Here is a 19,908-nt window from a genome sequence, read left to right as displayed (position 1 = left end):
CACGCCGATAGACAAAAAATATAAACACAACATGCTGCAATCATGCCATGACAGTTTAGGAGGACGAGGATGAGGAGAATGAAGGGAGGGAGGAGGAGGAGGAAAAACAGGAAGAGACTGAGGAAGAGGAGGAGGACGAAGGGGACGAGAAAGAGAGGAAGAGAAGCATGAGGAAGCACTAAGATAACTGCCGCCCCCCCCCCCTCCCTCCCTACACCGCTATCACTAAACGCCTCCTCCTGCTCCCCCTCCTCCGCCCTCTCTTCCTCCTCCTGCTGTCTTCCTCCTCTCATTCCTCCTCACAACCGGCTCGAGCACCGTGCAGCACACACCGCCGCCGCCACTTCTTCACCGCCGCCACCACCACAACATCAACGTGAGTTTATTATATGGATCTCTTACTATTGAGCCTGCTGAGCGTAGCCAAGTGAACGACGTAAACACACACACACACACACACACACACAGTTGTTTGGTGGTTTGCTATTCATAATATATTTACGTGTTCTTTAGATCTCTACTTCATTTATTCTAGCAATACCCATACATATATCACAACTTTATTCTCGTTCATGTTTGATTTATGGTCATTTATATCTATATACTTTAAAACTTCATCTATATACATGTCACTTTTGTGTCTTCCAGAAAATTTTCCCACAAACATTTGTAAGACGAAAACGGAGGCAGTAAAACTTTAGGGAGGGAATGTCGAGGGGGCAGAGGCCCGGTGTAGGGAGGTTGCAAGTATATTCCCAGTCTTTTAGGGGCCACAGAGGATACGGGGGACTGGCACGCTGTTCCCGGAGGAGGGTCTCCCTTTGGGTCTGTAAAAGGAAGATGGATATACTTTTTGTAACGCCCCTACGAGGGTATGAGAGGACTTTTTCAACCGTCAACCCTCTCAAGATATGGGGGATCCTGTTTTTTATTTTTTTATAATTATCTAGGGTCGCATTATAAGACATTTCGCCCCCCAAGAACACATATTTGACATGGCTTTCGTAGGAGTTTTGGGCTTTTCCAGTAGTAGTTTTATGACCCTGGTGGTAGTTTGACCCTTCTGTACCGTGAATCTGAAGAAACACTCATTAGAACCCGACTGACTCCCTCTTTGGCCTTTAGAAATAGCTGATGTGAGAAGCAAAAGAGTCTTATAATACCGACTCAAGTGTCTATTACCAGTGTTTGTGTGAAAGATGTCTAGGGAAAAACTCATTCAAATTCAACTATAACGGAAAGCTATTCTTCCCCATTACCGTTTTCTCCGTTACCCTGCAGCGCCATGACTGAGTTGAAGCTCATCTACTTCAACGCCAAGGGCCTGGCCGAGTTGAGCCGCTGGATGTTGAAGTACGCCAAGATCCCCTTCACGGACGAGCGAGTTGAGAAAGCTGACTGGCCCGAGAGGAAGAAGGGTGAGTCATTCTGCATAACCCTTAGTCTCTCTCTCTCTCTCTCTCTCTCTCTCTCTCTCTCTCATGCATTCCCGTCTCTCCTCATGTGTCCTCGTGTTTGGTTATTCACTCGCGTTTGTGTCGACTGAAATGTGTTGTGTCGTGAAATTTACTTCGGTGGTTTGTGTGATTCATTTGTGTCCTGTGCTGTGTGTGTCCTGTGGCTTGTCTTGTATCATGCGTGACTTGCCTTTGCTTTTTGTGTATTTCGTGCGTCTTCCGTTCATGTTCTGTTTCACTGTTTCCTGTCATGGGTCTGCTTTCGGGTTGTGTTCCTGTGCTATTTCAGGCGTGTCTTTGTACATTGGGAAACCGCTCCGCTGTCCGGAAGTCATATTCTGCATTTCTGGTTATATCTGAACAAACCTCCCGTCAAGAGAGCTTAGCCAACAAAAAGTCAGATGAGGGTTGTTTTACCTAAGCCTGAGTGAGGAGGGGCCCTGCGTTGAGGCTTGTGGGCTGGCTAACGCTTGGTAATGCATGCGAGTGGAAGGGGCTGGCTGGTAACTATCCCTGCCCTTCCTTCCCTCTTCTCCCCCCTCCCCCTCCTCCATTCTCCTCGTTCCCCTGCTTTTGTTTTTGCTGCCGTGCTAATAGTGTGGTGACTATCATGATGGTTGTTATGTCTCTGCGTCTTATGTTACTATTACTTGTCTGGTTGCTTGGTTGTGTCGTCTTGTGTTGCGAGTTTTTCTTGTGTTGCGTGGCCATGTATCTTCTGCTTTTTGGCACTTTACATGCTTCTTTTTTACGTATATCTTGACGAATGTAATAATTTAAACTCGTAAAGGTCTCACTATAGTCATCACAACCCTTTCACCATCTCGTCCCATTCTCATGCATCACGCCGCGTCCTCAAACCGTTATTATTTGCCCGCATTCCTCCATAGCTTCTTCCTCTCCCACGTAATGAGTCTCCACACACAGCCACACCCCTCTTAGCTCTGCCCCCCTCATCCCCTTCTCTCCCACACTGCCACGTATCCCTTCCCCTGCACACACACCATCCTCACCCCTCTTAGCTCTGCCCCCCTCATTCCCTTCTCTCCCACACTGCCACGTATCCCCTCCCCTCCCACACTGCCACGTATCCCTTCCCCTGCACACACACCATCCTCACCCCTCTTAGCTCTGCCCCCCTCATCCCCTTCTCTCCCACACTGCCACGCATCCCCTCCCCTGCACACACACCATCCTCACCCCTCTTAGCTCTGCCCCCCTCATTCCCTTCTCTCCCACACTGCCACGCATCCCCTCCCCTGCACACACACCATCCTCACCCCTCTTAGCTCTGCCCCCCTCATCCCCTTCTCTCCCACCCTTTACACACACCACCACCCTCTCACCTCTCTCTCCACCTCACACCACACACCCTCATATCTTATTCTTTGTCATTTCAGCTCGTCTTAGCTCTTGCACCTCGCTCTTTCATTGCACATCCCCTTCTCATCCTCTTCACATGTTTTCTTCGCTGCAGTTCATCACCTGTCACCTCCCCCTCACCACACCCCTTCACATCCCTTACTTCCCCGTCACCACAGCTCCTCCCAGCTCCTCGCATCTCCCTTACCACAATCCCTCCCAGCTCTCACCTCTCTGCCAACGTTGTCAAATTGTCGTACTTTGCCTCATGTTTCCCGATTTCCAACACAAAAACTGCTTTCATCACCCAAATAACTGGCTTCATATACAGTTATCGTTAGAATGGTTAAAGAGTGGTGTTTCTTGGTAGTAGTTAGGTGTCAGAAACCGGTAAATACGATCCTATGAGTACGATAATCTGTCAACGGTGCTCCCAGCTCTTACCTCTCCCTTATATACCATAGTCCCTCCCAGCTCTCGCCTCCCCCTCACCACAGTTCCTCACACCCCTTTCTTCCCCCACCCAAACAACACTGACGTCCCTTACTTCACCCGTTTTTATCCCATACTACCCTCTCCCCCTCTCACTCACTGCATCCCCTAGATTCCCCACCCGCTGTCACCCGTCACCATCCCATCTCAACACAAGCTTCCTCCATTATACCCTCACCCCTCTGTCCTTCCTCTGCCCCCCTCCCTTCCACACGCATTCGTCCCCCTGGGTAAACAACGTCCTCACCCCCATGTCCTTACCCGTCCCTCCCTCTCTCCCTCCCCTCCCAGCCATCCCCGGGGGTAAGCTGCCGGTGCTGGAGGTGGAAGGGAAGATGCTGCCGCAGTCCTTGGCCATCGCTCGCTTCGTGGCCAAAAAGGCGGGGCTGTTGCCAGAGGACCCGCTGCACGCCGCCTTCTGCGACGCCGTGGTGGAAACCCTCAGGGATGTGATCGTGGACATGTTCAAGATCAAGTGAGTGTTGAAGGGCTGAAGGGAGGAGAGAAGGAGATGGAGGAGGGGAAAGGAGAGAAGAATTTGTACGTGCAGGGAGTTGCACGTCTCTTTAAAAATCGTGACTTAGAGAAGTTGAAGATCAGAGAGAGAGAGAGAGAGAGAGAGAGAGAGAGAGAGAGAGAGAGAGAGAGAGAGGTTCAGGATCAAGACGCGAGTGTTAAGGGAGAGAGAGGAGATGGTAAAGGAAGAGAAAGGATGGAAGAGAGGAAAGGAACATATTGAGAAAGTTGCAAGCCTTTTCCGTGGAGACTAGGAAACGCATCATTGAGGAGTTCATCATTAAATGTTTGTTGCAGGAGAGAGAGGAAGGGGTAAAGGAAGAGGGAGGAGAGAAAAGGAAAAGGAGGTGAAGAGAAAGGAGAAATGAGAGAGATGGAGTTACGTGCATCTTTCCGTAGAGTCTAAAAATCGTGGTCATTGATAATATATGAATTCAAGATAAAGTGAGAAGAGAAGGGAGGTAGAGAGAGAAGGAGGCGTACCCACACACCACTTCACGAATATAACACCATATCTTATCGTAGCTCTCTACACACAAACAAATGAAACACACACACACACACACACACACACACCCAGAGCACGCCGGGGATGTGGCATACAATATAGGTGCCAGATAAACCATAACTACATCAGAACAATTTGCAAACTTACACCATACAACTGTCCACTTTTACGGTCTGTCCACTCTTCCGGTCTGTCCACTTTTCCGGTCTTTCCTTCTCCCTCACCTTTACCTTCACCACTGACCCACTTCCTCTTCCTATTATACCCTGGATAAAAAAGGAGGGTGGAGAAGAGGTAAAAGGGTAGGGTGAGCAGCATTGCCATACACTCTCGTCCCTGGTCTGTCCATAGTTCATCTCAGTCTTCCTGCTCTTGTTTTTCCTTCCCCTATCCATATATATAAAGCAGGAGTGTAGCCAAGCCCTCGTCTCCATGTTACTTTTTATTTCGACAGGAACGCGGAGGACAAGAGCGAGGAGGAGAAGAAGAAGATCCTGAAGGAGGAGTATATGCCCAACACGCTGTTCCCGCTGTTGGAACGCCTTGACAAACGCCTGGGTGATAAGGAGTGGTTCATCGGAGACCAGGTTAGACGCTACGCACGATGAACGGGGGATCGGAAACTTCAGGAAGGAGGGTTGAAACGAAGGGAAGGAGGGTTGAAACTTGAGGAAGGAGGAAAGGAGAGTAGAAAGTAAGAGGAGAGTAGAAATTCATAGTGTGAAATTTAAATATACACAATGATAAGAATGAAGGGGGAGAGAGAACATGAGAATGGAAGTAAAAGGATGAAGCTAATAAAATTTTAAGCAGCTGTCCAGGAAGGGAAGAAGCATCTCGGCAACAGGCAAGATAAACGAAAAGGGAAAGTTTAATTAATAATGGCCTCAGTATCAAATCACAAAGATAGATTAGATAAGAAGCAACGACTTGAGCTAGGGTAATGCGAAGAGAAAGAAACAAGTGGACTTCGGCAGGTTATATGGTTAGTAAGAGATGGACAGCGGAAGTACCAGAATGACAACCCAGAAGTTATAGATGTAAGAACAGACCAATAAAGGATATGAGGTACGGTAAGGTAAAGTTAGAAGCAAATACCATAGCTACGCGGGCCGGCGAAACTCCTCTTAAACATTTTGACGGCCAAGCACACATATTTTACAAGGCTTTCCTAGGAGTTATAGGAATTTCCAGGGGTACGTTTATGGCCCTGGTGGCAGTTTGACCCTTCTTCTGTACCATGAACCTATAAAAACTCACGAGAACCCGACTAATCTCCTTTTCGGCCTTTGGGATTAGCTGATGAGAGGGGTGGAAGCCTCTGATAATACCGTCCCATCTCTTCTCGTTCTGACAGATTTCGTGGGCAGACTTCGCCATCGCACGCACCATGGAGGGCCTGTTTAGCCACATGCCTGACCTGGCCACCAAGTTCCCCAAGATCAAGGCACACACCGACAAAGTCCAGAACCTCCCAGGCGTGAAGGAGTGGATCGCGACACGCCCAGACACTCCCAGCTAGGCGAATCCAACCCTGTTCTTCTTCAATATAGTCTCGCTGGTGGATTAGTATTTGTCTAACTTTATTCTTCAACTCCTCCTTCTCTTCCTTTATTCTCATAATTTCTTCTCTTCTTCCTTCTTTCCCTCCTCTTTTCATTCTAATGCTTTTCTTTCGCCCTAGCAGCTACAATTTCTTCAACGCCTCCTCCTCCTTCTCTATTCATTCTAATAATTACTCTTCACCTTATTCGATCAGTACCATTTCTTCTTCCTCTGCCTGATTCAAGTATTCATTGTTATCAAGGAGAAATATAACCAGCATTTCCACCCCATCATGCACGCTTGCACAATATATTTGCCGCTTGCCGTCAGCCGCCGGTAACAAACACTATATAGCCACTCAGCCCGCGAGGCGTGACACACTGTTGCAGCATTACTCTTCACCGTTACCTGAATCGAGAAAAAGTTAAATAAAGACTTCTTCGGTTTATGGGATTCTTATTTCATCCTAAAGAACAAGAGGCACAGGTCTTGGCTTTGATTTTAAGGATATGAAAAGGTTGAGCGGTGCCAGAATGTGATGGTGGTATACTGTAGGTGTGCAAGATAATATTAGAATAGCTGTATAGTTAAATACAGCAGTGAACAATTACAGTATATGTAGGACTAGGTAGTAGTAGTGAGATTAATAAAAATAATAATAATGATAATTACGAGAGAACTTGCATAGATATTCAGACCACACAGAACCTATGGTCCAGACTAGGTGGTTTGTCCTTAAACCTAAGTGGAGAGACTTTGCACTTCGACTTTAGTGTTGAAGGAAGTGGCTGTCTAACTTTTTTTGAAGTGAATCGGTTGCTTCAGATGCATTATTTTTCCTGGCAAAGGGAAATGAATGTCCAAGCACTTATCACGTGTTGAAGAAAACCGCTTAATTCATTTGCGTAATTTTTCTCAGTGGACGGAAATGAAGCGACGTAGCTTTAAGAAAGGACGTGATCAAGCAGAGAGAGAGAGTGAGAGAGTGAGTGTTTCTGGCTTAAATCTCAGTATACGACCACCACCTTGAGAACGTGGGGCGCAAGGCGTTCCTGAGAGTGACACTCCTGCGTCGAGTCCGCCACCTTCTCGACACTGACGGACTCCTAAGGCTGTACAAAGCCCAGGTGAGGCCCATCGTGGAGTACAATCCCCTCACATGGATGAGTAGCGCCCAGTGCCACCTCTCCATGTTGGACAGGGTGTAGAGGCGTGCCGAACGCCTCGTATACGGTGTCAATGACCACCACCAGCAGCAGGGACGACAAAGGGGACACCGACAACAACAGCAATGGCAACAGCAACAACAACAACAGCACCGTCACCACCCGAGACAGGACGCCCCCCGCCACCAGATGGATAGTCTGGAGCACCGCAGGAGAGTCGGTGCCCACACAGTGCCGCACAAGGCCCAGGTGCAGCACACACCACACCTCGCAGTCTTAGGAGTCCCGTAGAGGAGGTCAGAGAGAGCTACGAGAGCAGTAGCGTCCGGTGATCTCCTCGAAGTCCCGAGGACCCGCACGCTGAGGTGTCAGCGGGCCTTCACCTGTGCCACAGCATCATTGTGGAACGGCTTCACGGCCGAAGTGGACCTCTCAGTCCTGAGCACCCAGCGTGTCAAGACAGCTGCCCATCTGTGGTGTAGCGCACCCCCCCCCCCCCCCTAAAGTAACCATGACCCTGAACAATACGGACTTAAAGGGGGGCCACACCCACATTAATATATAAAAAAAAGTAGTCCTGAGCGGATGTGAGTTGCGTCTAGCTCCACACAGAATGTCGACATGACTGTCAGGGCTAAGGGACAGGGGAGATTTGTGCTATGTTTGTGTGGAATTCTCAGGCGAGAAGTGGATTGGATGCTGTTTGTGTCCTAGGTGGTGTCATGTGAAGTGTGCTAATTTGTCTGGGATCAAGCAGGATAATATACCCAAAATAAATTGGATATGCACCCCATGCCTCCTTAAAGCGTCTCTGGCTACCAGCACTGTAGAAAATTGGATGAATTCAAGCAAGAATTATCTAAAGAAATATCTGTGGTTAAAGAAGAGGTTAAATCAAGTGCATGAGGAGCTGGGATCAGTTGTTGACACGCTTCTTGCTGAGCATGCTGAATCCAGTTGGGCTGAGGTGGCGAAGAGGCAGGAAAGTGAAGAAGAATCTCCTAGTTGAGAAAGCTTCTACCCAGGAAAAGAAGGCAACATATATGAAGGATGAAGTCTCCCAGCCATTGAATGGCATTCACATAACTGATTCAATATTCACAAATGGAGGTAATTTTATCAAGAACTTTGACAATGAGAACACAAGGGATGAGGCTGCTCAACTGTGAGAGAGCTGATTTACAAGAATCACAAGTTAAAATTAAAATGGGGAATATATGTACACTGTGAGAGACAGATACCATGCAATTATATATGTTATCATTGTCAGAGATACGGCCTTGAGGCCAATTGTACTGCTAAGAGCAATGGATAAGCCCCAAAATGTTATAAATGCGCTGGCGATCATAAATCCAAGGAGTGCACCATGGCTGAAAAGAAATGAATAAATTGCGTGAGGTACAAGAAGCCTGAAATCAAATATTCAGCGAATGACCAGTGTTGTGTAGTTCTTCAGACTGAAATTGAGAGAGAGAGAGAGAGAGAGAGAGAGAGAGAGAGAATGAATGAATGAAACTTTTATTCACAAGCAAACAAATCTTTGAAAAAGACTTCACGGCCCTTGACGGCCCAGTCTTGGCACGTTACATTACAATGGTAGACAGTATATCCTACAAATGCAATTACAGAGTCCCTGCGCCAGCGGCACAGAAGGCGGGATATTCGGCGAGTGTTGGGGGGTCAACCACGCCGCCGCAGAAGGACCCCCCAGCTGCTCGCCCGAGGAGCCACCGTTCCAAGAGAGAGAGAGAGAGGTTTTGTAGTAGAGATTTATACCACAGATTTCCCCAAAAGATGAATATTCATTAAAAAAAGCTAATTCAAGTCAATATAATGTAATTTTTTATGGCAACTGAATAACTCGTATCATATACTTATACGCATTAAACATAATATATCATCAATGTGATCCGGAATTAAAAAAGTGACAGCATGTTGACTGCAACGTTGCTAGATTGTCGTACTCAGCCTCTAATGTTTGCCGATTTCCGACCCAAAAACTGTCTCCTCCACCCCAATAACTGGCTTCATGCATAGTTATCGTTAATATGACTAATTATTGATTTTTCTTGGCAATAGTTATGGGTCAGAAACCGGTAAATACGATGCTCTGAGTACGATAATCTGTCAGGGTTGTGGTGGAGGGTGAGCAGCAGTACACACGCGGCCAGGACCACCGCCAGGCAGGACACTGAGGAGGCGAACCTTTGACCGTATCACCACTGCAGCGCCCTCAGCAGGAGACATGAGTGGCGGAGGAGGGACGGGCCTGGTGCTGAACCTGACGCGGCCCGGCGGTAACCAGGTAGGAGCCGCCTGTCCCTCAGCACCACCCACCCTGCTGACCTGTCACAGGGGAAGGGAACACCAGGGGGGCGGGCATCCACGGATGTGCTATTACTGAGGCAACGCATTCTGAACTGCAACGGAACTAAACGGGGAAGTGAAAAAGTAGAGAAAGGGGAGGAGTGACCAGAGGAGCAAGCATCCAGGTGTGGGCATGTTTTTGAGGAAGCTCAGGTACCTCTCGGGGTGGGTGGGTTGAGGGAGGGGGATTAGTTGAAGTTTATTTGGTGTTCTCAGTGCCCCCTGTAATGAGGGGGGTTGAGGGTGGGTGGTCATATCTAACCTCATTAGGAGGTTTAGGTTGATTAAATTTGTTCCGTTTACATTTGCTACTTGCTTGTGGCGTGTAGTGGCGCTATGCAGTGGTGAGTGGTGGCGGTGGGCTTGTCTTCACCTGGGGTTGTTGTCAAGGAAAATATAGTGCAGATTCATATAAAACACAAATTAAAACTAGAAAAAAATATTTTCTTATGCTATTATTGAACAGGGACCTAAAATGACCCTGCCCCCAATGGTCATATTTTAATGAAGGACTAGTTTCACTCTGGTGCTTGATAGAGCTTGGGACTGCAAACACAAACTTTTAGGACATTTTGTTAATGCATGCTATTTTTTCATAATTACGGGTTTATAACTCTAGTTACTCATTACTACATTCACTCCTTTATTTACTCTTTTTGGCTAATATATATTTTGTAACTGGGTCTGGATATGACTTTTGCACCTTAACTGTTTCTAGAGTCAACAAAATGCATAATTATTACCCTCTGTTCTGGCAAACTTCATAAAATCACCTATTGATAGCCAGAAAAGAGTAAGTAAAGATATACGGTAATGGGGGATTTTTGAAAGAATGTGTAAATAGGGGTCAGCTAAAATATTCATATATGTAATGTGACATAAATATCCTGTGCAGTACAGAAACCATTCTTTAGGTAAGTGTTTAGGCAAAATAGTTAAGATCTACCAACATAAAAGCATAGGGTTGTAGACATTAGCTGTATGGGGAATGACTGTAACGTAGCAGAAGGTGAGAAGTTAGGTATGTCTTATTATGGAGCTTTTTGGACATTTGGAGTATCATGTCATACAAGGATTTGGTAATGCTAATATTTTTAAATGGCCTTAGTCCTTCTATTTGGTGTTAATCCACCTATGACATATCTGTTTAAAAGCAGTAGTCTATGATGCTCTGCATATTTAAGGCAAAGTTCAGTTGGTGGTAAAGTTTCGAGGGTGTATCTATCATGAAGAGTGTACCTGGAAAATATAGCCACAACAGTTGTATGGGGATGTTATAAAAACTTTTTATGTCGATCAGAGTATTATTGGTCTTGATTTCCTTTGGCATTTTCAGAGTTTCTTCACGACTCAACGCAAGAGGGAGAGGGACGATGCTCCCATAGTGACCATAAAGCGTCCCAAGGTCACCCACAAAGCAGCCCCAAGACTCCTCAAACCCTCCACACCCAAGACTCCCCCTGAGAAGAAGAGTGAAGGAAAGGAGCCAGCCCCAGCCCCAGCCCCAGCCCCAGCCCCTGAGCCCCCCCTCAACAAGGAGGATGCACCCACTAATGAGGAGAAGAGGGAGATCGTCACATCTCTCTTTATGGGTAACCCGGCCATCCCCTACATCCCCAAGTCCAATGTGACAAGGCTCTCAGAAAAGGTGTTCTCAGAGGAGGCTTTCTCCTCGCAGGACCTTGCCCCACACATTGTAAGTTTTGACAGTTCATTATCCCTGACTTCCCTGATTATGAGTGTTATATAGTGATTGAGTGTTTTATGATTTACGTTGCTTGACTGTGAGTGTTGTACAACTTATTGTTATACAATGTCTTGCACATCATTGTGAGTGTTATACGTACATTCTAGTGTTTTGAGACTGGAATTTTTTACTTGTCTCTCCACTCATCGGATTTTTTTTTTTCTTCAATGTTTCAAATTGTTATGGTAGCCTCTGATTTTGTTTAACCATTCTTCACTAGTGTTTATTTTTTCCAGGTGTCCATTTAAAAAAAAAAAAAAAAATCTGGAATTAGTATTGCTTATAACTGATCTCTCCACATGATATGCTTTGGGAAACTCAGTATATTTAGGTTTTAATACTGATCCTCCTTACCCATGTGTTTGAACATGGAACCTCACTGCTTACACATTTCAGGACCTTGTTATTTATGTATTTCAGAACCCTGCTGATACATGTGTACATGAAAACATTACCACTTCCATTACCTTTGCGTTTCAGAACCCAATTATCAGTGCTATTCAGAATACTACCACCTCCCATGTTTTAAAGCCTCACTGCTACCTATGTATTTCTAAACCTCACTACTCTCATATATATATATATATATATATATATATATATATATATATATATATATATATATATATATATATATATATATATATATATAGCTATGTATCTACCTTTTGTACCCTTATTGACTGATTGATTGATTTCTATGATGCTCTTCATATCCCATCTTAAACATATACTCGTAGAAAAGCTGAGATAGGCCTTAACACCTAATCTTACTACCACTAATGTAACAACAAAAAAACTTCCTATGCATACCTTCTCAGGCTCAAACTCTCCACAGGTGTCTAACTTGGAGAAGATTGGGCTCACCTCAATGACAACAGTGCAGCAGCAGGCCATTCCGTCCATCCTCGCAGGCAGGGATGCTCTCGTCAAGTCACAGACTGGCTCGGGCAAGACACTGACGTATGCCCTACCCATCATTCACTCCCTCATGAAGGTGAGTTGAGATGAGATGACCTTTGAGGATAAATCTATTGGATGGTATTTTTGTATAGCATTGTCTTTATTTATTTTACATAGGAAATCATTCATAAGTAGAAGAAATTTCAAGGAAATTGGTTGTTTATCAGACCAGTGAAAATCCTCAGTGATAAAAGTTTTGCCTGTAACACTAAGCCTCTTCGTCCTCCTCCTCCTCCTCCCTCTTCCTCCTCCTGCCTCCCAACAGCAAGTGCCAAAGGTGCAGCGTAGCGATGGAGTATTGGCACTGGTGGTGGTGCCTACGAGGGAGCTGGCACTGCAGAGCTACCAGTGGTTTGAGAAGCTACACAAGGTAACTTTAGTGGTGCTACTTATTTTTGTGCTATGGCTCTACTCTCTTTTGCAGCTATTCCTTCACACTTCACACCTCCCTCACTCAGTCTTACTCTCACCCTCCTCTCCCTCCTTAGTTAGTTGTGTGGAAGTGGTGCTTATGTTTCTCTCTGGCAGGAGAAGAACAAAAAGATTTCCCATCACTCCTCATTTTCCTCAGTCACTAATCCCCTCAACCTTCTCCTCTTACACTCTCCTTCTCTCAGTGGTCCCTGTATATCTATTTGACTGGGTAGGAACAAAAGATTTTCCTTTGTTTTCCTTCTTTCTTTCCTTCACTCATTCACTCCTCTCCTCTTCTTCCTCTCAATGAACAAAAGATTTTCCCTCATTTTCCTCCATTTTTTCACTCATTCACTCTCTCCTCTCCTCTTCTTCCTCTCAATCAAGAACAAAAGATTTACCTTCATTCTCCTTCTTTTATTCTTTTTTTTTTGCTCATCTTTTCATTCTCCCCCTCTCATTCAAGAACAAAAGACTCTCCTTTATTCTCTTTCCTTTCTTCCTTCACTCATCCTCTCCCTCTCATCTCCTGGCCTCAGTCAAAAACAAAAGACTCCATCATTCTCTTTCATTCTTTCCTTCACTCATCCTCTCCTCCGCTCTCCCCCTCAGTCCTGTGTGTGGGTGGTGCCGGGGTACCTCATCGGGGGGGAGAAGAAGAAGGCGGAGAAGGCACGTCTGCGGAGGGGCATCAACATCCTGGTGGGCACGCCAGGGCGCCTCATCGACCACCTCCACACCACCAAGAGCCTCACCCTGGCAGCGGTCAAGTTCCTGGTCATTGATGAGGCTGACAGACTCCTTGACATGGGTTATGAAAGGAGCATTACAAGGTAGCTGCCGGTCTGTACATGCTTAGAGTACACACACATGCATGTACACACACACAGACACACATATTCGGAAAAAAAAGAAAAAAAATGTTCAGGATGATGATAACAACTGCAAGGATAAGAATGAGGATGGAATGAACCTGATAATGATGATGAGGAGGAGGAAAAGGATAAAGAGAAAAAGAAGGAGGGCGGAGGAAGAGCAACAGAAAGAAAAGGAGGAGGAGGAGGAATAACAGCAGGAAGAGAAAGAGGAAAATGACAGTAATAATAATGATTGTGAGGGAGGCTGAGAATGATACTCAAATCCCAACACTAATAATGATAATACAACAACACCAAAAAGATTAATAACAGTTCCAGTACAACATTAACTCCCTTTTCTCATCCCTTCCTTCTCCCAGCATCATCGAGACACTTCAGGAGCATCAGCCAGGCATAGAGAGGAAGAGACAGACCATCATGCTGTCTGCCACCCTCTCTGCTGGGGTGGAGAAGTTGGCTGGTAAGTGTTAGTGATGCTGGTAATGCTGGTGGTTATGGTAGCACTTGGAATTGACAGGCCATTATGCTCTCTGCTAGTACTGAGAAGCTGTCTGGTAGGTAATGATAGTATGTGAGAGTGGTAGCTGTGGTAGTGGTTGCAGTAGTAGTAATGATAATGGTGGTGGTAGGAGGTTGTGAAGTGCCTGTTGTAAATACTACCACAGTTATACTCTGGTGATGACTGTAGCATTAGCAGGAGTAGTAGGAGTAGAACCAACATCAACAATAACATCAGTATAAGCATCAGAAACAGCAGCCATGACACATCCCCTTCCATTCCTTACAGGTATGAGTCTACATGATCCCAAGGTGGTGGACGTGAGCTGCAGTGTTGGCGAAGGTGGTGGTGGTGACGGCACTGGTGAGGGGGCGCAGCTGCTGACCTCTGAAGCGCTGGCCACACCTGCCAACCTGTCCCATCACTACCTCATTGTGCCTGCCAAACTGAGGCTGGTCACATTAGCAGCCTTCATCCTCTCCAAATGCAGGGTAGGCGGTGTTTGTTGGGTTAGTTTAAGTTTCAGACGTCTTGGTTATGGTCTTGTATGTATAATGTTGTTTTGGAGTTAGTTGTGTGATTGAAGTGGCATCAATACAACAGGACCTCTCTCCTCTCTTTTTCCTTTTTCTCTTTTCTTTTTTTTTTCAAGTAGCAGGCTTTTTTTATTATTGTTTCCTTTTTTTGTGCCCTTGAGCTGTCTCCTTTGTTGTAAAAAAAAAAAAAAAAAGAGAGACATCCAGGTTTTCTTTGGATAGATGAGGTCAGGGGTTTTGGTTAAGTAGATGGTGGGCGAGATTATCGATGTGTGGACGTCATGAGTTGTGTTGAGCTAAGAATAGTGTTTGGTTGTGCTATATTGATTTTATGACCTGCTATTAAGTTTTAGATGTATTAGGTTAGCATTGAGGTCTGTATAGTATGTTATTGGCTTAGTGGAAAAGATGTTTGGTTTTTGCATATGCCACAATGTATTAGATTAGTGGTGAGATGTCTGTATGATATGGTAACAGCTTAGTGGTAATGAGATTTGGTTATGTAATCTTTTATACATATCTTATACTCATTATATGTAACAAGTACTGCCTGCCAAAAGCTGTATTCATGACTATTGTTTGATTTCACCTCCACAGTTTGGCGACGAGAGGAAAATGATCATCTTCTTTGCGACACAGGACATGGTGGACTACCACACGGCTCTCTTCTCCAAGGTGCTCTCAAGGTAAGAACACATAGATTACAACTAGGGGCACACTTGACAGCTGAAGCACTTGGGGCAGAAGAAAATGCTCTTCAAGGGTGAGCTAAACTGTTATTACACACAACGTTTTGTATGAAGAAGTACAATATAGACCCAGCCATACATGAATGAGGTTAAGCTTGGGTTGTATTTCCATCACTATGAAGAAATTAAAATAAAGATGTGAGAAGGATGCAAGATATATGTGAACAACAAGACCACATCTCATTTTAACCCTTTCAAGCCTTACAAGCATATATTATAGATATATACAACAGGAAAAGACCACACTGGACTCATACTTTTGGGGTCTATTGGTTGCTCCTGTTCTCCCTCAGAGGGCTAAAGTGAGGCCAAGGAGGCACATTCTCTAAGTCTCCCCTTTGTGGTCCAAATTTTCCTTCATGCCCTGTACAGGTACTCTATTCCTCCTATAAGTTCTAATGAATATAATGTGTAATTTTGGTTTCAGTAATAAAATCATTATGTAAACAGTGTAACAAGAGAAAGCAAAGTTTACTTAAGCCATGAGCCTCTGTTTAGTAAAAGAAAGGCTTGTGTGGCTGTAGCAAGGGTCAGGACTGATGGAAAAGACTCTAACAGAAAGATAATTAAAGTCTTTTCTTCTCCTCAGGTATGGCCAGGAGGAGGAGAGCAAGACATCCCTCGTAAAGCGGGCAGAGAAGGTGTTGGCAGGACAGGAGGACGACGGGGAGGGGAGCCATGATGAAGAGGATGTGGAGGATGAGGAGGAGGAAGAGAAAAGGGAGGAAGAGGCAAAGAAAGGAGATGCCATCCTCTTCCAGAAACTTCATGGCAGTATGACCCAACAGGTATGGAAAGATTTTTCTCTCTCTGATGGTATGTGACAAAGTGCTTATTTGGTGTATTAATGTCAGCTTGACCCATTTTCTGTGGCCACTCTTTCCCTTCTGACATTTTCTGTATCCTCAAGTCTTTGGTTGAATTGATGATTTATTATATATATCTTTCTCCCATTAGTTTTTTCCTCTTTGTGTCACTGTTTATTTGCTCCATTTCAGGATCGCTCAGCTGTGTTCAAGTCGTTCAAGGAGGCCTCGGCTGGAGTGCTGATGTGCACTGTGAGTATAGTTCGGCTACACAGAATGAATCACATGTAAAATAATTGAAGGAAGGGGATAGGAGAATGAGGGGACTGGAGTATGCAAGTATGAAGTAAATGGAGAATCCTGCCATAGCCATCCCCCTCGGTGAGTTCTAAGGAATGGGCATTTCAGTGAAAAGGTCGATAGATCACATATTTCCAGACTCGCAAACAGTACATCAGTTTTAGAGGAGAAATGGTAACTAACTGTGACTGGCTTTGTTACCATTTTCCCTCACTTTTTTTTCCCGCCTATGGTGACAGTAGGCTTTCTTGGTGGGACCTGTTGGTCAGCTCAAGCCCATCGTGGCACAGGCAAATGTTTATAATGGCACCATTTTGCTTGACTCATGCTGCCCCCTGGAACTCATTTTTTATCCTCTTTTAAAAAGAATCTTGAGTCAGGGTTGATAGGTGGGTTCAGGACAGCATAAGGGTAGTCTGGTCACTTGGCGATGACTGAAAAATTTCCAGCTTGTTTGTTGCAATGGGCGAGACAGAAATCTATGTCCTCGTGGACATTGTGCCTGTACACTAGCCACTGCCTCCCCAAACATAGGCACATACACACACACACATGTATATTTTTTCAGTTAACAATTTTATCTTTACCCCATCTTTGAAAACATTCCTTACTTTACTAGCAATTAACAATGTGCCTTTCCTCCACATCAGGATGTCGCCTCAAGGGGTCTGGACATGCCTAAGGTGCGGTGGATTGTGCAGTTCAACGCGGCATGCACAGCAGCAGATTATGTGCACCGTGTGGGTCGCACTGCCCGCGTCAACGCCCCCGGCTCAGCTCTGGCCTTCCTGGCACCTGGAGAGGCCTCCTACATCACCATGCTGGAGCGGCACAAGATCACGTGAGTCTCAGTGTGCCATTATTGTTACTCTAGCATTTCTTTTTTACCTTCAGGTATCATAAGTTGCTGTCTCACCATTTTTAAAGTGTCATTTGTTGATTTAACTTTTCTCAATTCATCTTGCTTCCCCATTTTTGTTATGTTCAAACTTGCTCTTCAATTATGGGTTTTCATATTTGTTTTCTCTCCTTTGCAGGATGATGGAGGTCAACATGAATGGGGTGCTGAGGAACCTACTGCTGCGGCCAGACCCCAACAGTCGAAGGGTAAGTGTTCATGCTTGCTTTGTCTATTTGTGAAGATGCAGAAACAAAAGCAAACTCAAGGAACAGTTAAGATGTTCAGATGTTTCATGCAAGATGTCCTCATTCATTTCTGTCAGGAGATCTTACAAAAACAGGCAAGACTTAACCTGTTGTTATTTGAGTCACATTTCTGTAACTGCCTTCATATCACAGTAATTAAATTTGAAATATTTCTTGCAAGTCTTCATTAACTAGAGCTCGGGAACCTTGAAACAACAGTTAAGAATTGACTTTTTTGTTATGTAGTCTTGCTTCTGTTGCTTGCTCTGTATCACAAAGGATCAGCAAGAATTTACCTTTTATGTTAGTCAGTTTTGTTTTTGTTTCCTTCACCATATCACAAAAGGTCCTTAAGAATTCACCGATCTCATCACTTTGTCATGTTTCTGATGCTTACTCCATATCTAAAAGCAATCTGTAAGAATTTTCTTTTATTTTTACTGAGTCATGTTCTTGTCTCTTTATTGCTGTAGATGGTGTCTGTTTGAGCTAACTAATCCTCCTCCTCTTCTTCCTTCAGCAGGGGGTCAAAACAGTGGAGGAGGCTGCCACCGGTCTACAGTTGAAGGTGGAGAAACTGCTCATTCAAGACTATGGCTTCCATGACCTTGCCAGGAAAGGTGAGATTATAAAAGTACCAAGCCACCAGAGGCACAGACTCAACTTCCTGTTCATCAACTTGTTCTTTTTGTCAATCCCAACATGTGTTTTACCTCATCATTTTTTATCTCGGCCAACATCTCTTTTTTTCTCTCACCTTCACTTTCACCAAATGTAATGTCTCCCATATCATGTCTTTTGAACTTGACCAACACCTCTATACTTTTGTCTTTGCCGTCAGCCTATGTGTCGTTCATCCGTGCCTATGCCTCGTACCCTAAGGAGGTGCGGGAGATGTTCAACTTCAAGGCTCTGCATCTGGGCCACTATGCCAAGAGTATGGGCCTGAGGGATGCTCCTGGCACTCTGGGGGCTGCTGCCGCCTTCAGGGCCAAGCGTGAGATGAAGGAGCGGAGGGAGAGGAAGGAGAAGAAGAGGTGAGATTGAAGTGAATGTTACATAAAAGTGATAGGAAAATAGACCAAGTAGAAGCAGGAAAGAAGGGATAAGAGGATGAATAAGAATAAAGTTGAGATGGAAAGAAAAAAAGGAGAAACATTTTAATGTGTTTATTTAGCTAGTTTTCTCTGAGCATGTATGGTAAAAAATTAAGAAAAGCAAAGTTGCTAAGTGTGTTAGTGAGGTAGGGTAAGAAAGCTGACAAGAAGGATGCCATAGAAAAGGCAAGATGGGATAAATAACTGTACAGGCAAACACTCATGGAAAATGAGAGTGTAAGAATGCTGTTTGAAAGGTAAGTCTGAGAACCTTTGCTCTGACAGTGAGGTCTAACTTTAATTGCACATCATTGCCAAAACTTTATTGGAATTCTTTGCAGTTTCAATAAAAAGTCGCATAAAATACTGTCTGCCTATTATGTGGCCTGTGGTTTATGGAAAGGTCACATGAATCATATTTGTTGCAAATTAAATGTAGCGTAATATTTCTCAGAGAGAATATTGGCACAGCTTTATGTAAGTTTGTAAACATTGTACAGCCAAAGCAGTACAAAAAACATCCAGCCTTTGTAGTTATTAATTTCATCATTATCTTCATGCTCCCGCCAGATGGTTTACGGGTGCCATTTTTTCACCTCAGTTTGATGTGGTAGTAGTAACTCACTACTGTTGTGTCTTCACAGGAAAATCCAGGTGATGAACCAGCGGTGCGGCAACCTGCCCAGGACTGCTGGCATGTCAGAGTTTGACAGCGGCCTTGACTCTCTTCCCAAGATGAAGACCAAGAAAAAGACCAAAACCAAGATGGGCAAGACCAGGCTCAAGCGATGACGGCCTGTGCAACTGAGTTGACTGGTCTGATAATTTGAAAGTCGTACAAACCAGAAAAATAAATATATAACTTTGGTTAATAGGTGTATGTGTGTTAATATGTGTGTGTGTGTGTGGATTAGGGTGGGAGGGTCATTAGCATTTTTAGACCAGGAATCCCAGTTTGTGAGTGTCTGTAGCTGATGAGTTGATTTGGTGTATTTTTAAAGATTTAATTTTATTAAATGTTAATGTTCAAGAGAATATATGCATGCATGAATTCATGTCTGTTGACTTTGTGTGTGTGTGTGGGCATATTTGTATGAGTGTATGATGTTTTATCAGTAACTGTAAGCTGTGAGTCCCAAAGTATATGCACCCTGCCCTTCTGTTGATATTGCCATTATATATTTTTAATATATGCAATATAAACACAATGTTTGTATGTTATCCTTTCCCCCTACCTCCAATGGTCTCTTTTCTCCCTTAGTTCTAAGCCAACACTTACCAGTAGTCCATCATCCATCCTGTCCACACAGATAGACCAAATTGATATTTTACATTTTATCCACTCAACTTCACAATAAAC

The 19,908-nt window shown here is 44.6% G+C and overlaps 2 protein-coding genes across 3 annotated transcripts; both read left to right on the top strand.

Moving 5' to 3' along the window:
• Positions 1-209: 209 nt before the first annotated feature.
• On the top strand, positions 210-6,326 carry LOC127004463 (hematopoietic prostaglandin D synthase-like). Its single transcript, XM_050872205.1, has 5 exons — positions 210-376; positions 1,282-1,418; positions 3,603-3,786; positions 4,790-4,922; positions 5,693-6,326. The coding sequence occupies exons 2-5, from the start codon at positions 1,286-1,288 to the stop codon at positions 5,855-5,857; spliced, it is 615 nt and encodes a 204-aa protein (XP_050728162.1). The 5' UTR covers positions 210-376; positions 1,282-1,285; the 3' UTR covers positions 5,858-6,326.
• Positions 6,327-9,122: 2,796 nt separating this feature from the next.
• Positions 9,123-19,756, top strand: LOC127004461 (probable ATP-dependent RNA helicase DDX31). 2 transcript variants are annotated; one of them, XM_050872201.1, is made up of 15 exons: positions 9,123-9,351; positions 10,750-11,109; positions 11,999-12,157; positions 12,389-12,493; positions 13,150-13,370; positions 13,775-13,875; positions 14,203-14,405; positions 15,048-15,136; positions 15,789-15,987; positions 16,198-16,257; positions 16,956-17,146; positions 17,343-17,412; positions 17,975-18,071; positions 18,293-18,488; positions 19,193-19,756. In XM_050872201.1, the coding sequence occupies exons 1-15, from the start codon at positions 9,292-9,294 to the stop codon at positions 19,338-19,340; spliced, it is 2,259 nt and encodes a 752-aa protein (XP_050728158.1). In that variant the 5' UTR covers positions 9,123-9,291; the 3' UTR covers positions 19,341-19,756. The 2 variants fall into 2 exon arrangements, with proteins under 2 accessions (XP_050728158.1, XP_050728157.1); XM_050872200.1 differs by having other exon boundaries at positions 9,132-9,351; positions 17,972-18,071.
• Positions 19,757-19,908: the final 152 nt, after the last annotated feature.

Source organism: Eriocheir sinensis, chromosome 28 (assembly GCF_024679095.1).
Source record: "Eriocheir sinensis breed Jianghai 21 chromosome 28, ASM2467909v1, whole genome shotgun sequence".
Lineage (NCBI taxonomy): Eukaryota > Metazoa > Arthropoda > Malacostraca > Decapoda > Varunidae > Eriocheir > Eriocheir sinensis.
The sequence above is the reverse complement of the archived record's forward strand: the minus strand, read 5'-3'. Positions and strand labels throughout refer to the sequence as shown.

Coding starts and splice junctions, on each gene's coding strand:
- LOC127004463 (XM_050872205.1), top strand. CDS start 1,286: ATGACTGAGTTGAAGCTCATCTACTTCAACGCCAAGGGCCTGGCCGAG. Junction 1,419..3,602: donor CTGGCCCGAGAGGAAGAAGG/GTGAGTCATTCT, acceptor CTCCCCTCCCAG/CCATCCCCGGGGGTAAGCTG. Junction 4,923..5,692: donor AGTGGTTCATCGGAGACCAG/GTTAGACGCTAC, acceptor TCGTTCTGACAG/ATTTCGTGGGCAGACTTCGC.
- LOC127004461 (XM_050872200.1), top strand. CDS start 9,292: ATGAGTGGCGGAGGAGGGACGGGCCTGGTGCTGAACCTGACGCGGCCC. Junction 13,876..14,202: donor TGGGGTGGAGAAGTTGGCTG/GTAAGTGTTAGT, acceptor CATTCCTTACAG/GTATGAGTCTACATGATCCC. Junction 17,147..17,342: donor CTGGAGCGGCACAAGATCAC/GTGAGTCTCAGT, acceptor TCTCCTTTGCAG/GATGATGGAGGTCAACATGA.